Source organism: Eulemur rufifrons, chromosome 18, assembly GCF_041146395.1.
Source record: "Eulemur rufifrons isolate Redbay chromosome 18, OSU_ERuf_1, whole genome shotgun sequence".
NCBI classification, from domain to species: domain Eukaryota; kingdom Metazoa; phylum Chordata; class Mammalia; order Primates; family Lemuridae; genus Eulemur; species Eulemur rufifrons.
Window position 1 is genome coordinate 61,493,497 of NC_091000.1, and position 16,968 is coordinate 61,510,464.

The 16,968-nt window shown below is 45.1% G+C and overlaps 2 protein-coding genes across 2 annotated transcripts in view; both read right to left on the reverse strand.

Annotated features, from left to right (window-relative positions):
• The window catches only part of LOC138398674 (N-acetyllactosaminide beta-1,6-N-acetylglucosaminyl-transferase), a 78,132-nt gene that overhangs the window by 46,811 nt on the left and 14,353 nt on the right, over window positions 1-16,968 (reverse strand). The gene's annotated exons all lie outside the window — the stretch shown is intronic.
• On the reverse strand, window positions 9,091-10,017 carry LOC138398675 (N-acetyllactosaminide beta-1,6-N-acetylglucosaminyl-transferase). The gene has a single exon (XM_069493110.1). The coding sequence runs from the start codon at window positions 10,015-10,017 to the stop codon at window positions 9,091-9,093; it is 927 nt and encodes a 308-aa protein (XP_069349211.1).

The window sequence follows — 16,968 nt, forward strand, 5'->3', positions numbered from 1 at the left end:
TTTTTTTTTTTTTTGGCTTCTTTGGTGCAGAATATGGCACCAATTTGGCAAAGCACACGATAGTGGGCAGGTTTTGGGGTGGAATACGGTCTGGCTGGAGCAGGTGCTGCCCCCAGGCTGGACTCAGCAGTGAGAAGCATTCCCCAAATGAGCAAGATGCTTTGGAAAACCTACATGGGAGAGAACTATCCCATTGCTGTTGCCCGAGGGCTGAGAGGTGTTTAAGAAATGTCCAGGAGAGACTGAACATGGCTGAAAGATACTGTCTGAAGTTGATGCCCCAGGATTTGGCAAAATAATCTTGGTGTGTGTGTGTGTGTGTATGTTGATATCTGGTGGTGACCTGCAGTTGACTGGGCAGCAGTGCTGAGGGACACCAGCATATTAAACATTTTTTTCATTTGACTCAATTTGTGTGTGTGTGTGTTTGTTTTTGTTTTTTTTTTTTCTTTTTTTTGACGTCACACATTGATCCATTGGACTCAATTTAATAAATATTTATTATCAGCCCACTGGATGCTTGCTATGCTGGGTGGCCAAAAATACAAAAGACCACAAAGAGATTATATTCTAATCTGGGTAATATGATACTCATTACATTCATAATTAGAATGCAAAGAATGACATACAGGAGTTACAACAGAGGTTTATTAATATAAAGGTGTAAAATTAAGGAGAAAAAGATCAGGAAAAACTTCCTAAATGACACACCACTGAATGCAAACCCATTAAGGCCATTGTTAAAATGGAGAGATGGGCGGACTGGCCCAGGAAGAGAGGGTGACATGAAGAAAAGGGCCAAAGACAGGAATCCAAGGCACAGTGGTTTTTCTGGAGTGTCCCTTTCAGGGAAGGCAGCAGTAGGAACTGACAGTGAGGTGACGGAGGTGACAGCGAGGGGATACCCAGCAGGGATGTGTTGATAGCCAGCGTGCCATGTTGAGCTGCCTGTACTGAGTAATTCAATGAGACGTGGATACTCACTAACACCTTTAGGATTGAGAAATGTTACTCTCAGAGCTTAAGCAGAAAAGCGTGTCGAGAGTGTAGGAATGGTTTGAAGAGGCAGACTCTCGCCAGAGAGACCACTTGGACAGGTCTGACAACAATCTGCTGGAAGCGCACGATGGGCCGGAGTTAGGAGCACAAGTGATGAGAACAGAAGCAGTGGAAGCCACTAGAAACCTCCCATAGATGCGATGTACAGAATGTGCTGATCAGACCTGGGGGGCCGGCTGGGGAGAAGTTGGCTGACACGAAGGCTGTGGCTGGGGAACTGGGCGCGGGGGGCACAGGGAGATGGAAGGGGCCGCACCAGCAGGTGCAGGTGGGAGCTTCGGGAAGAGACACGGAGGAATGTGGGGGACGGCCGGGGAGCATGCCATGGACACGTGACTCATCCGTACAGAAACGGTGATGACCCATGGATGTAAATGAGATCACCAAGGGAGAAGGAACTCCAAGAGCCACAGAGTAAACTGAGGAAAGAACTGAAGAGGATGTTCACTGAAAACTTAAATTTCCCCCAATTCTGAATTTCACTGAGGATAGTGGCTCCCAAACTCAGCTGTTAGCCAAGTCTCATTTCAATAGTCAATAACCAAGAACACGAAAAGGACAGAGTTCTGCATTTACATACAAGTCTCTCAAAGAGGGATTGTAAAGGGAATGACCTCTAACACATTTGGCAACATGAGAGTCTTTTCACGATCCTGAGGTTGTAGCTCAGTGTTCTGTGACAAAGTCAAAGTGCTATGACAAATTCATAACTCAAAGACTGCTGGCTTTGGTCTTTGATAGTTACCTCTCGCTAGCACCTTTAACTCTATCCGCCTTTCTGAGTAAAAGCAACTTTTAGAAAAAAAGCGCGTCTGTACATGGCATCGTGGACAGGGGACCGAGCACTGGATTAGAACTAAGAAGATATGAATTTGTGCCTGTCTTTGAGAATCACTAGCTGTTTGATAAATTCAACTAATATTTAGAGTAGCTACACATCCCACACAGAGGCGAGGTTGCAACGCCAGCGTGGAAAGGGGAAAACAGCATAACTGTCAAATTCCTCTGGAGAGATCTCTTGGGAATGCACCACGCTCAGCCAACACCATCGCTCCAACACGGCCGTTCTCCCTTTAATCTTGATCCAGATGGTTGTTTCTTCTGACAAGCACTAGATGAAGAAGTTGGCTCCAGCTGAGGAGCTATGTTCTGAGATATACATGCGCTGTGCTTTAACCAGTCAGCCGTGGGGACCCAGCCCCAGCACAGGGACAAACAGAATCTGTGGGTCACTATGGAGCCCACTCATTGGGTGGAACGCAGGGCACGGTGGCATGGCAATGCCATTTACATTCATTTAAACGTGTGTGTGCGCGAATACAGTTGAGTTTGTGTAAGTTAAATGAATACAAGCCGGGACTTCCTCATCTTGAGCACTACTCGTGTGCCAGGGCCGTGCTGGGTACGAGGAAGACAGAATTGGCATGTGCCATTGCTGCCCTTGAAGCCTGGTCTACAAGGCCCCAGAACACAGCACAGCACTGCCAGGCAGATGACAGGGCGCTGCGGTACGGGAGGCGGGAGGAGTGAGGAGGAGGAAAGGCTTTTCAGAGAATGTGACTCTAAGCTGAATCTTAACAGCGCATGTCACTTGGGTGTGGGGGAGGGGAAGGGCAGCCTAGAGCCTGTCCTAGCAGAGGGCCTGGCGCAGCGAGGCTGGAAGTGGCACAGTGGCGACCCACAGGTTACCCAGGGATGGGGGTGCAGCTAAAGAAGGTGCTGGAAAGCCAAGGGGGCCATATTGTGCTGAGGTCCCTGTGTTCCATTAAGGGGCTGGTCCTTACCTGCAGGGGATGGGGATCCACAGAAGGTTTCTAAGGAGGGAGGTGTGATCACAGGACCACAGACAGGTCATTCTGCCGCTGTGGGGGCTGGATTAAAGCAGGCTGGGCACGGAGCAGGGGAAACTAGTCAGGAAGAAATTCTACTATTGTAAGGGAGAGGAGGGTGGATGATGGCACCAGGAATGGAGAGGAGGCCAGTGGCTAGATCCAGTCCACTGAGTGTTTACTCTGCGCCCGGCGCTGTGCCCGAGAGCTGGGTGCTGTCCGGTGTGTCGTTCCCAGGGCCTCCTGCAAGGGCCTGCACAATTCGTACGTGGCCCACCTCACGCCAGGTCCGGCTCTTACACTCACTCACTTGGCAACGGCCCATGGGCTGCTTTTCTGGCTCCTGAACACAGCAGGGTCTCGCTCATCCCAGGGCCTTTGCTGTCCCTATTCCCTCTGCCTAGAACCTCTTTCCCAAGAGCACGGCCGGCTCCCTCTCCTCTCGGGATGCAACTCATGGGCTGCCTTTGCCGAGAGGCCTTTCTCCATCTACCTCCTCTAAAGTTGGTCCCTCCCTGCGTCAGCCTGTATGTTTTCTTTGTAGCACTTCTCACAGTCTCGAATGATCTTGCTTATCTCTCTGCTTTTTATTATCTGTCTCTTCCTTCTACAAGGATCCTCCGTGAGGTGGGGGTCTGTTTGCCTTAGTCACTGGTATATCCAGTACCTAGCACAGTGCCTATTTGCTCCCCAAATATTTATCCAATGAATATCCATTTTATAGATGAAAATATAATAATCATAACTAACTCATTTAAGTCTCACATATTTGATATATATAGTATTATTTTTCCCACTTTGCACAGGAGAACTGGGGACACAAAAGTTAGGTAACTCGTCCAAGGTCACACAGCTTGGAAATGGCAGAGCTGGGATTCACATTCAGGCGGTTTGGCTCCAGGACCCAGGCTTTTGCTGTCTGTGCTACGTAGTCACTCTAAAGCTGAGGGTGACAAATGTCAGGTCACACAGCTGGTGACGAAGGAGCCAGGATTTCAACTTTAGAGCCTGAGCCGTTAACTCCTACACTCCAGAGAAACCAAATGAGCAGGGATGAGGGTGGTGAGAGCTAAGGGAGAGACAGGCCCCAGCCTGTAGGCCTGAGCTAACAGGAGGCTGGTGTCAAACTCAGGGCCATGCAAAGGGGAGAGCATGAGTTGAACCCTAAGCAGTAGAATTTGAGGTGCCTGCCGCACGTTACCTACTGTGCTGCCTGCTTTTGGAGCAGGGCACATTACTCAAACCCCCTACCCCATCTTCACATTTGCAAAGTGTGGGTTTAAGTACCCACGGGACAGGATTCTTGTGAAGATTCAGCTGAGATAATTTAGACCCATAGGTACATGTGAGTAAGCATTAACTGCCATCTTTCCTATACCTCTGCTCACATTAAAAAGCCAAAATTTTTGGGAAAATGGGCTAAATGTCAGGATGAAAGAAAAAATTTTTGAGTGGGTCCAATTATAGAACCATTCCACAAGCTTAAGGAGACTTAGAATTAGCCAAATTTCATCTTCTGAACACTTGCAGCTATTGCAATAATTAAAGGAAGAATTTGTAAAACGAGGTTCAATTTAAAATGTATGTAAGTATTACTTCTCTCTCCCCTGGATCTTTTCTTTTATTCTTATTTCTTGATAGGTACATGCAATATTTGTCTTTGGACAAGTCATATATTTTAATCAAATTTTCTCATTTGTAAAACAGGACCATTAGTCCCCCTCTTATAGGGTTCTTATAAGAATTAAAGGAGAAAGTACATAAGAAATCCCTTGCAAACTAGTACTGTCCAAATATGATAAAGTAACATTATCATTTTAAAAATGTTTGCATGAGGGAAAAGGATATGGTAACGAGATCAGTTAAAGTTGCTCATGTGGTTAAAACCACACCCCTCCATATATCATCACTAAATCTTGCCCCTCTAATAGCATGTGGACATGCTCATTAATATCTCCCCGTGTAGGACAAAGAACCGTCTTGCAGTGGGCACGTGCTTTTGTCTGCCCAACATCTCTCTGAGGAGCCATCCTTCACCAGGGTCCGTCCCAGCCTTCAGCTCCAGGGCGGGAAAAATGACCCAAGAATGGCTGGTCAGCATTCTTCATACTCCCGATAGGAATTTAGACCAAGCAGGACCAATCTGAGGTCTCCTCTGAGATGTTGCTGGAACTATCAGAAAGGGGGGGGGGGGGGAAGCCATCTTTCCCCCCAGGAGAGCCAGCTGTCAAAAGCAAGTAAACCTGGAGCTACTTCTGGCCAGCTCTGAAACGTGTGGGAGAACCTGCATGAAAGAAGCCAAAAATGGAAGGGCAGAGAGAGACAGGGTGACCAAGTTGTCCCAGTTAGCCAGGGATGTTCTGGTTCTACCCATGAAAGTCCCATGCCCAGGACAGACCTGGGCAAGCAGGGACAGCTGGTCACCCCACAGAGAGATAACTGGCAAAAAAGAGTCCTGAACACGTTGTTTCTACCATTGATCCGGCTGGACTCAGAGCTCCCTAGGGTGTCTCAGGCATGTGCCCCCTGCAGGTGTTTGTTTAAGCTACTCTGAGTTGAGTTTCTGACACTTGCAACCTATAGGGTCATAACACCCTCCCAAAGAATGTGCACATATAAACAAAAGTCACAATTAAAAAAGCAAAATGAATCAAAGTAGGAAACACACTATTTTTAGAATTAAAAAAAATGAGGAAATGTGATCATGTGGTCCCTTCTGAGGTCGAGAGAATTTGACAAAGGGGCTCTGAAAAAAAAAATGTACACAAAATGGAAAAAGGAAGAGAGACAAATGAAAACATTCTTATGGAACAAAAACACCATGGCATGAGAAAGGTCAGGGTAATGAATGAGCAAAGATTTGAAAGAACAAACTTAAAGCAGCGAGGGGAAAAAAAGTAGCTAAAACCAAAGCATGGAGTAGCTTTGCCTTTTCCTTAGAGATGAACCAGCCCTGCGGGGGCGGGGGGGGGGGGGGTATGAAGACAGTCTAGCCGTGGGAATGCACCATGCAGAAGATAGACCAGTGGCCGCTTGGGCAAGTGCTGAACAATTCTCAAGAGGTACAGCAAAAGTCCAAATGGCCTCAGGCACTCTGCCTCCTCGGGGCAGGTGGGCAGTTGAAAGTGCTACAAGAATAACCCAAGAATTACAGAAAATGGGTTTTTCTTAAGGTGACAGAGCAGGAATTGCAACGATCTGAGAAGCTAGAAAATGCGAGGGTGCACCAGAAGGCAGGGTAAGCTACCGCCATCAGAATCTGATGCTCTGTAGCACGAGTCAGAGAAATCTGTGACCCTAGAGGGTTTCCTCTGACAAGGTGGACACACATCTGCACATGGGCCACACAGAACAGAATGACAGCCACGCCACCTGGCTCCCCCAAACGGTGTGAGTCTGGAGCTCTCAAGAGCCTCTTTCTGGCCTGTTCTATCACCACTTCTAACAGCGTGCAGAGAGAGCCTAAATGCTAAAAACCGAGAGAGAAGTCATCCTCTCAAGAGAATGGCACTCTGGAAAAACAAAAGGCAGTGTGAAGCTATGAGATTTAGGGCTACTCCTACCAGTATCCTTTCTGTTCAGCCTTACCCATTCTAAATGATTTTTACTTTGTTTTCTGATACCATCTAATTCTAGGGTGCTAATCATTTTCTTGGTTGTATGACTGTTGGGGGTGTTCTGGGCAACCTGATGTGTCCACACAGGGTCCTTCTAACACACATATTTAGGCGACAGGGAGGTAGTGCCTTCGAGGGGAGAAATGAACAGCACCCTCTGTGCTCACATGTTTGCGAAAAAGACGTTTATGCTGTGCCTACAAAGAACCTTTCCCCTTAAAACATGACACTGAAAGGAGAAGAGCTGATGTGATTAAAGGCTGTCTGGTTATAAAGAACCGATTCACACTCTAAATCTTAAATCACAAAGCTTGCTGAAGCGTAAAACCGCTGGAGTTACTCGAGCGTGTGATTAGATTTTATGTGGCCTTTGAAGGTGGGGAGGGCCACCGCCAGGGCATTTGATGATTTGTTTGCTTTAATTCACTTGTAATTTTGGAAAGGCCCCGCCTAGGAGCAGGATATCCTTTCTCCCTGAACCAGGATGTTGCCCAGAGTCTAAGAAAAGAAGAGGCAGAGCCCCAGGAAATGGTGCACTACGCTGAAACGCATCCCTTGCAGAATCAGGGCAGACCATGCTCACCTTCCTTTCTGGAGAGATGCTCTCTAGAGGGGCTCTCACTTCCAATTCCTGCAAGGGAAATGGGATGTACTTGCCCAAGTCAAAGGACAATGCGGAATCCAGTCTCACCAGCACTTCCGCCTTTCTCTCTACAGATTCCCGGTAGCTGCATGTGAAGTGTTTATGTGGTTCTGGGCATTGTGTCTTCTGCAAAGAAAGGCATGTGTAGGAATGAAAGGGGCCCCTCATTTTGGAGCTGAGGAGATTTGAGGTTCTGTGATTTACATGGGGTCACACTGTTGCCCTGAGTGGGCAGAAGCCAGGGTGCCAATCCCCACAAACCTACAGCAAAAAAGATATTCTTTCCTGTACCTATATAGATATCTTTCTTGGTCTCCCAAGGGACCAAGATCATTTGTCTATTTGACTAGGGCAGGGAAGAGGAAAGGTGTCAGGAAAAACACGGTGTTCTTCTCTCCTTGACTTTCTTATACTGACTTGACATGGATAAAACTGACCATCCTTCTGGCAAAGTAACCACAGACATTCAACACAAACCAAAACCCATGTTTTTCTTTTGTCCTTTTTTTTTTTAAAGCGACAATCCAGACTTTTGCTAAGTTACGAAATACCTTCATCTCAGTACAATACCTAAGGAACCACATGGCTAGTACCCAACTTAAGAATTTTAAGAGAATGGTGAAAATAGAAATGGAATAAATATTTAAATAGGAACATCAACCTCTAAGTGCCTAATGCTCCTAAATTATATGGCGATGATGGAAACAACAGATGAAAGGTGAAAAGATGGTGGCCACTGGTTAGGAGAAAGAGAATCAGGAAAAAAAGAAGGCGTAGTGCACGAGGGAGCCCTGTTCACCAGGCAAGCTACCTTGGGATTCGGAAACTGTACATGGTATTTTCCAGAGAATGCTGGCGTGTTTATCGCCCAGCAGGCCCTGCCCTGCAGCCTGAGAGCACCTACCAGCGTTTCCAACTTGGCAGGCCCCCAACAACCAGAACAATGATTGCTTTTCTCTAGCTATAATAGTGCTGTCTAGTTCATCAGAGATCCATTTTGTATTTTTCATTGAGTCTAAAACACACTGTTTCCTTCAGAAGAAATCCTATTATGTTTTATACATTTTAAAAAATGATTGATCTGGTCCATATTAGTAAAGATAGAAAAATTTTGATGAGAGAGGAAGAAGTTTCTCCTGGAATCCCATTATTTTATCTTAAGTAAAATATGTTTTTAAAAACACCCTACAGACATGCATGATAAGGCGCAAGCATGAGTCCAATTATTTTTCAGCTCACTGGGTCCCAGGGAGACAGTTGTGGTGCCTGATAAAGCCTCATGCTTTGACATTCACTCATTCACTCATTCATTCATCTAATATGTATTTACTGAGCATTTACTACGCTAAGTGTTAAGGACACAGCAGTAACAAGATAGAAAATGACCCTGGCTTCACTGAGCTAGTACACAGAAGATCAAGAACAAGCCCATGCAAAGAGGTAAATATGAGAATTCCAGACGGCAATAAACTCTTTGAAGGGAAAGTAGGGTGATGTGCTGGCCAGTGCCCAGGAGGCACGGTCAGATCTGTCCCCATGTGAGAGTTGAGATCTGGCTGAGGAAGAAGGAGCCTGCGTAGGCCTCAAGTAGGCAGGAGGATGACCAGGCACAGGCCCTGGGGTAAGAGCAACCTTGACAAATTTGGGGGAAAGAAAGAACAGCAGTGTGGACTGAGAACAATGATACCGATTGTGGTAAAGATTGAGTAAGATGATGTCTGCGAAAGAACTTGAACTGCAAAGCGATACCACGGAAAGTTATTATTTGGTAATGCTAGACTATGTGAATGATCACATAAAGAATATCATTCTGCATTTAGAAAGGACTAGGGTGAGAACTATATAGATTTCAGTTTTCATCTTCTACTTCCTAATAAAAAGTGGCTGGCTCTTCCACAGCCCTTCCAAATATGGCACTCTCCTTGGTGCGAAACACGGAATCTCACATACCTGGAATTCTGTTGAGCGTCACCCAGAAATGTTCATCAGGACTGAAAGTGTCCTTGGACCACTGGAGCAAATCGGTAGCCCGAGGGTCATGGAGGACAAAGTTGGCAAACTCTCTTGACAGAGCCACATAGGCAGAGCCAAAGTAAATGGTGAGATTGTGGGGGGGAGGCGGCTTCAAGGCTGGCGTTCTTATCACATAGGAAAGCTCTCTGCCCAGGTGCTCTCGGTGGACGTACTTAGTCCGTCCAACTGCATGAGCTGGGGGCAGCACCCCTGGGGTAATATTTTTCCCTTTAAATCCTTTCAGATACTGAACTATTTCCTTGTTGGTTTTCAGGGGGAAGTCTTGCCCACAGGTGTTGATGACGTACTTCCATGAGACCTCTGAGCTTGAAAGATCTTTGATGCAGTTGAGGTCGGCCTGGAGCCTGGAGATCCCACCGTAGACAACTGGCTCCATCTTGGAAGCCAGAAAAGCATTTGGGAAGCAGCTCAGCAATTGTTCCACTGCGTCTTTAAATTCAACTGTCGCCTTTTCATCTACATGAACACAGTAGATATTTTGGGGCATGTAAATAGCCCTGAAGAGCCTTGCAAAGGTATCAAAATGGTGATGGATGACCATTATATATGCCAAAGGAAATTGAGCTTCTTCTTTAGATAAAGGAGCCGTGATATAGTGGCTTTGGGTCAAGTATTCCTTGCAAGAAGACTTCTCATGGATCATTAGTTTGTTTCTCCACAGGAAAGGTGTTTTCCCGTTGATAAAGGATGTGCAAACTTGAGTCAGCATCGAAGAGTCCGAGATATTTAGTCTCTGGAAGCTTTGATCTCCCCCAAAATTGAACACATAGAACACGATAAAGATGATGACACTAGAGATAGAAACTACGAAGAGGTAATGCATCGATGAAGGCATGCCTCAGAGAAGGGCGGACCCCGTCAGAGGCCGCCCAAATCTGCGAGTCTCTTTCCAAACTTACTCGTTTCTCTGAGTTCTTATTTTGGTACATTCTCCAGTCACTCCCAGCCTGAAGGCGCTGCTGCGAATTTATTCAGAGTCATCCCGGGAGCGCGGCTGCTGCCCGCTGTCTCCGTGCAGACACTGGAGACTGACCCGCCTCTCCCAACCCTCCTTTGTTTAAATCCCTGCTGCAGGTTGCTTCAGCCCGGCGTTCCCCCTCCCTCTGCCTCCCTGTTTGCATCGGCTAGCTGTTTCCCCAAACTCTGCTAACTCCTTTCTCCCCCTACAGCTTTAGTTTCTCAGATTTCTTTTTTTTCCATTTCCCGTGTCTTCCCCCCTCCACTGCCGGCCCCCGTGTCATTACCGTTTATCACCGTTCGGGGAATTAGCGCCGGGAGGGCCGAGCTGCAGGGATGAGCTCCGGCAGGCGTGCGGCTTCCTGCTCGTCTCCCGCGGCGGCCGGGCTTGCCCCCGCTTGCGCGCGTGGCAGCGATCCACGGCCTGCGCTCGGCTCTTCCAGCGCCATCCGCGGGAGGCAACGCGGCCTCTGTTTTCCAACACGCTGTTTCCTGAGACCTGACTCAAGTGACAAAATCCAAAATAAAAGAAAACCTCATCCATCCCAGCTCCATCCTAATGCTTTCTGGCCCCACCTGCCCTTTTTCAAAACCAGAGCTTGCTGGGGGAGGCGTTCCAGTCCTAGGGGATCTGAAATTGAGGGGCTCCTGGGCCCATGGTATTGAAATGAGCCCCTCTCCTCTCACTTCCCGCATCCGCTGTGGGGTTTGTCATCGAATGCTGGGGGCAGACGAACAAGTCCTGAGCCACATCCTCTGCTCTGGATGAGACCTTAAAGCTTCATGGGAAAGAACTTGAATCCTGGCCACAAATGATATTCACATAGGGGATCTAGGGGGGGCATTCAGGCTTTAGCTACGCAGAGAACATGCTGGAATGCTCAGGGAAGTGTTGTACACATGTCCGGATCAGCTTATGGACCACCGAGGAAATGAATGTTGTTTTCCCCATTTGTAAAAATAGGAGTGTTTTGGCTAAGGAGTATCAAGCTATTTTACTTAGAAGGTTCTCATCTTCAACTTCTCACTTTTCCACTGGCTATTTTTTTAATGAAATATAGATTAATGCATTTTATTTAATATGCTCTTAAAATGACTTCTAAGACACCAGTTTAACTACTGACTACCTTTCCAATCCCCTCACTAGGTACCTGAATTTAACAACTCAGGGCCTCAACCCCAAAGCATTCACTCATGGTGGAAACTGAGCCCCTCGCTCACCCTGTGAAGAAAGAATGTCCTTTAATGCACATTCTCTTCTTCCTTTTGAACAGTTTCTACCATACCATGAATTGGAATTGATAGGAAAACATACTGATTCCGTGCTTTCACCATGCGTAGGAACATCAGTGCTACCCCCAGGATGCATGGCACCATGAACTCCAACTGAATGGCGTATCATTTCCTGAGCACACTGTTGTTTTCATTCTTCTAGCTCTCATTTTTTACATTTTTCATTCCTCTAGCTTGTATATTATTTTTCTCTCTCCCTTACTAAATGCTCCTCACCACTCCCCACCCCCCAAATAAACTTTCTATGTAACCAAATCCTGTATTTTTAGGTCAAAGAAAAAGAAAATGTAGCCATTATATGAATAAAGTGGATCAATCTAATTCTCAGTGTCTTCTATGGAGTACAGCGAAGAGAACGACCTAAAGTTCATGAAAATTCAATCTGCTTTCATTTTCCCAAATAATACCTTCAGATTACTATACATCCTATTTCTAAACAACAGAGAGTAATTTCAATAGCTCGTCTGACACAGCCTTGTGGCTTACAGTGAATATTAAAATACTTGCAGTTTGACAAAACATTCAGTGTGCATAATTTAATTAGAGCAACAGAGTCTGTTTACATTGTTATTTCCAACTGGCCAATAACATGAGGGTTCAGATTTATACAGGCTTAGAGGACAGACATTAATAATGTTACTATATTAAGAATATAGACACTAGCCAAATTAGGACCTTTCATAATACTTCTGTATTCAATCCACTACTTCAAATGGCATCGTTTGTGTTGAAAAATAGAGCTGTTTTTCCTCCCAGCTCTTTTGTCTGTCCTTGGGCCAATTTCCCCTACCCTTACGTCCTCATATTAAAAAAATCCTTTTAGAATGTTTTTTTAAAAAATTGCTTATTGAATTAATGAAGGCCTTTTGTTACCTGTTACCTTCCCTTCCTAATAGGCCCTACCACTTGCTCGTCTAGAATAGACACCATGTACTTTTTGGCCACTGAGACTGAATAGCTAGCTCAACCTTCCCTGCTTGACTTTTCCTGCAGCTGAGGACAAAGTTGACACTTGCAGGCCTAGCAACCTTGCCTTGTCACTCATTTTGGAAGCAGTTATTCCCGATCTAGTCTATTACTCAGGCTAGACATGCTTACCCTCCTCTGGGGCCATCTTAAAGGCTTTCTTTAAGCCGAAAGTCCTAATGCTGCAGGACCTAGAGAAAACAAGTTGGAGGTGTACAACACAGAGTTTGCTGCTTGCCAGGCTAAGTCAACTAGTGAGGGCACGCAGAAAAAAACTTGTGTGTTGTTGCGCTAAAAAACCTGGAGTGCATCTCGTTGCCGGAAGAGCCCACCTCCAGGCAGTGCATGGAGGATGCTGTACACACTTCCTCCCGCATCTTTCCCCTAATTGCATGTACAAATGCAAACATAATTTCACTTTCATAATTGCTCTGGGACTTGTTTGTCTATTGCCAATTAACTGCTATCCTTTAGTTAGGGAAGAACTTGAGGGGATACAGGTTTGAGTAGCAACACTAGATTTATAATGTTAAATAATGGCAAGAAGGGTCCTGAGAGGACTGGCTGGGATCAAGTTTGTTGAAGTAGCATGGAGGGGCTAAGCTACGAGGGGAGAAAATTTTAAGTAAATGAGGTGAGATGGTATCTATTCCTGGGCTCCCTGATGGCTCTTCTGTTGGAAGGCTATTTTTATGTAGTTTGCTTTGTTACTGAAGTAAGTCGAAGGACTCAGGGATTTGTTCTTAATTATAAAATATAGAGATTTGTTTTTTCCCTTGATCTAAGAGTAATACATGGGAAAAGAGAGAATGTTGGCAGTGCAATTCACTTTGGACATCCAATTAAGTACAGTTGTCCCTTGGTGCCCGTGGGGGATTGGTTCCAAGACCCCCTTGCGGATACCAAAATCCACAAATGCTCAAGTCCCTGATATAACGTGGTGTAGTATTTGCATATAACCTAGGCACTTCCTCCTGTATACTTTAAATCATCTCTAGATTACTTACAATACCTAATGTAATACGAATGCTATATAAATAGTTGTTATACTATATTGTTTAGGGAATACCAAGAAAAAAAGTCTGTACATGTTCAGTACAGACACAACCATTCTTTTTTTCTTTTTTTTTTCCTGAATATTTTCAATCTGAGATTGGTTGAATCCAAAGTTTTAGGACCCAGGATAAGGTTTGTAAATGCCACCAGAATGCTAAAGAGAAGCGAGACATTTCCAAAGCACATCTTTAACTAAAACAACAATTCTCCCATAACTGAGAGGTCCTCCAACCGGGTTCACCGGGAGGAAAATCCTCCTTCTCCTGGGGCCCAATCATTTTACTTTCTCTACCATCTAACTAATTAGCAACAGAAGAAGGTGTTGTCTTCTAGATCACAGAACCCAAAGCATTATGTTAAACTCTCATCTTAGAGAGGGAAAGAAGTTTAATAAGCAGAATTTTAAAGACCCAGGTGGCAAGTCCAGAGGTGGTCATGCCAAGCCCAACCAAACTGAGTCATCACCATGTGAGCTGGAGTGATCTGCACCTGGTTTTGATACAGCAAAGTTATCACGGAAACACTCTCTGGATGCTGGATGACGCCAAGCAAATACTTGCAAAAGACAGTACACCAAGTATTTAAATAGGCAAATGTTAGAGCACATGCAGCTAGGGGCAATCTTCTATTAGCATACATTTGGGAATTAGAAATATGAAGATCCTGACATTTGGGGATTTAGAAATTGAAAAAATAAATTACCAAAAGTAAGTTATGGCCAATTAACATTTTAAGACAAAACTCACCACTGAGTTTACATATGGGAATTGTTTAATACTGACTGGGAGGGCAACTGACTCATTCATTCATTGTATTACCAAAACATTTGATTTCACAAGTATTCAGCCAAATTGGGTGTGTCTGTATCTTGGGGATAAAGACAGTTCTGATCAGTGATTTGCAAACTTTAGCTTAACATCTCATCACCTGGAGGGGCTGATAAACCACAGGTGGCAGGGCCCCCACCCTAAGAGTTCAGTAGGTTCCAGGTGAGCTTAATAGTTTGCATTTAGGTCCCAGATAATGCTGAAACTGCTGGTGCCTAAAGTTGGAAAATCAATGGACCCGAGACCAAAATTCCTTGATTTTTTTTTTCCTCAATGGCCCCATCTGATCTACCTTTCTATAACTAAGTAATATACTATAATAAAAAAAACAATGTTGGGGGTAAACAGTACTGTACAATTTGGAAATACTTAATACACAGGAACTCAAATGGTGAATAATCTGATCCCGAGAGCAAAATTTACTATGTGAAACTATTGGTGGTACTAAGAAGAATGGGAGAGGCTGGAGATACAGGAACACCTGGTACTGATATTTAAATGAGAGAAACCCTAGTTACAAATCATCTTGCCCCAAATGCTGCCTCTAATTACTAGACAGTGACCCCACCTGTGCATAATCCATCTTTTACAAAATATGGATGAGGATTATTTAACAACGAACACTGCTGTATTGAGTATGTAGTGTTTCATAAGCTGAATTAGAGGATGATGTAGGGGAAGGATGAGAGAGACAGAGAGAGAGAGAGAATGAGAAAGAAAAAAATACCAAGTTAATTGATGAAGATGTGGAGCAACTGGAATGCTCACGCATTGCTGGGGAAGTGTAAAGGGGCACGACAACTTTGGAAAACCAACAATATCTACTAAAGTTGAGCATATCTATATCCTATGACCCAGCAATTCCATTCGCAGGTATTTACTCAACAGAAATACATACATATTTATCAAAGGGTATATAGTTCAATATTCATTGCAGCCATATTCATAATAGACCCAAATTGGAAACTACTCGAATGCCCATCAATAATTACTATATATCAGGGTTTCTCAACCTTGACACCATTGGCAAAAATGCCTTGTTGTGAGGACTGTCCTGTGCATTATAGGGTGCTTAGGAGCATCCTTGGGCTCTATCCACTAAAGCCACTAGCATCCTCTGCCTCCCTTACCCCACCTCTGACAACTAAAAATGTCTGCGGATATTGGTCTCCTCTCTGTATCAAAATGAGAATGAATGAAACACAACTGCCTGCAACAAAACAGAAGAATCTCACAAACAATGTTGAGCAAAAAAAAAAAAAAAAAAACAAACAGAAGAAAGAGTACATGCTGTATATTTCTATTTACATAAAGTACAAAGACAGTTAAAAATAATGTCTGCTTAGACATCAGGGTAGTGACTACAATACTGGTTGGATGAGTATGTTTACTTTGTGAAAATGCATTAAGCTGAACATGTATGGTATGTGCACTTTTTTTTTTTTTTTTTGAGACAGGGTCTTGCTCTGTCACCCAGGCTGGAGTGCAGTGGTGAAATCATGGCTCACTGCAACCTGGAACTCCCAGGCTCATGTAATCCTCCTGTCTCTGCCTCCCAAGTAAGTAGGACCGCAGGCACTCGCAACACCATGCCTTGCTAATTTATAAAAATTTTTTGTAGAGATAGGGTCTTGTTATATTGCCCAGGCTGGCCTCTAACTCCTGGCCTCAAGCCACCCTCCTTTTTCGGCCTTCCAAAATGCTGAGATTATAGGCATGAGCCACTGCACCTAGCCAACTTTTCTGTGTTTTATAATACTTCACCAAAAATGAATGAATGAATGAGTCATGGTCCTTCTCTCAGAAAAATCTTTTCCAAGGGAGGCTTCAGGTGAGTGGGGATCAGGAGTCCATTTTGAATAATTACTGTTTACAGATAGCCCATGTGGTCAGATACGATGCAGTACCACATACCAGAGCCCCCACCACTTCTTCCTTAAGCAGACTGACTGCTAAGGGAGTTTCCACTCTGGTTCCTCTGACACCAGCCACCGTCGGCCATGACCCAACCACCTCCTCTTCCTGCCGTGAGCAGTGTCCAGGAGGAAAGGAGCTATGAGAAAACAGGTGGTTGCTTAATTTAAAAACCTGTTCTGATCCTCAACACAGAACTGGTGCTTGCCCTTTAAGGCACTTATACTCTAGATTATATAAGGACAGGGAGGCGGCTGCACTGACAGGCAGAATGGATGGTAGAATAGGGTCCCAGGAAGTATGAGTGGTGATGCTGATAGCTGCCACTGGGGGCTACAATGACCCCCACTTTCCTGATGAGGAAACTGAGACTCAGGAAGTTACTGGTCTTTGCACTCCCCCCGCCAGCTTTAATAATGCCCCAAGGTCACTCATCTAGAAAGGACAGACCTGGAACTTGAACATAAGTGACTTGGCTCCCAAGCTCTTGCTCTTAGTCCCTGTACCAACCTGTGCCCTTTCTGGGAGGGCCAGGAACGTCTTGGCATCAGGGCCCAGATCTGCTTCATGGAGAAACCCTGAGATGTAAGGAGAGCTGTGTTCACTTTTGGATAAGACACAGCCCTTTCTTTTTCCAACATGCCTTTTCTTTTTGTTTTTCTTTTCTTTTTGGGGGGGAGGGGACAGAGTCTCACTCTGTCCCCCGGGCTAGAGTTCCGTGGCGTCAGCCTAGCTCACAGCAACCTCAAACTTCTGGGCTTAAACCATCCTCC

What these genes read in the sequence shown, in the direction of transcription:
- LOC138398675 (XM_069493110.1), bottom strand. Translation starts at nt 10,017, where the DNA reads ATGCCTTCATCGATGCATTACCTCTTCGTAGTTTCTATCTCTAGTGTC.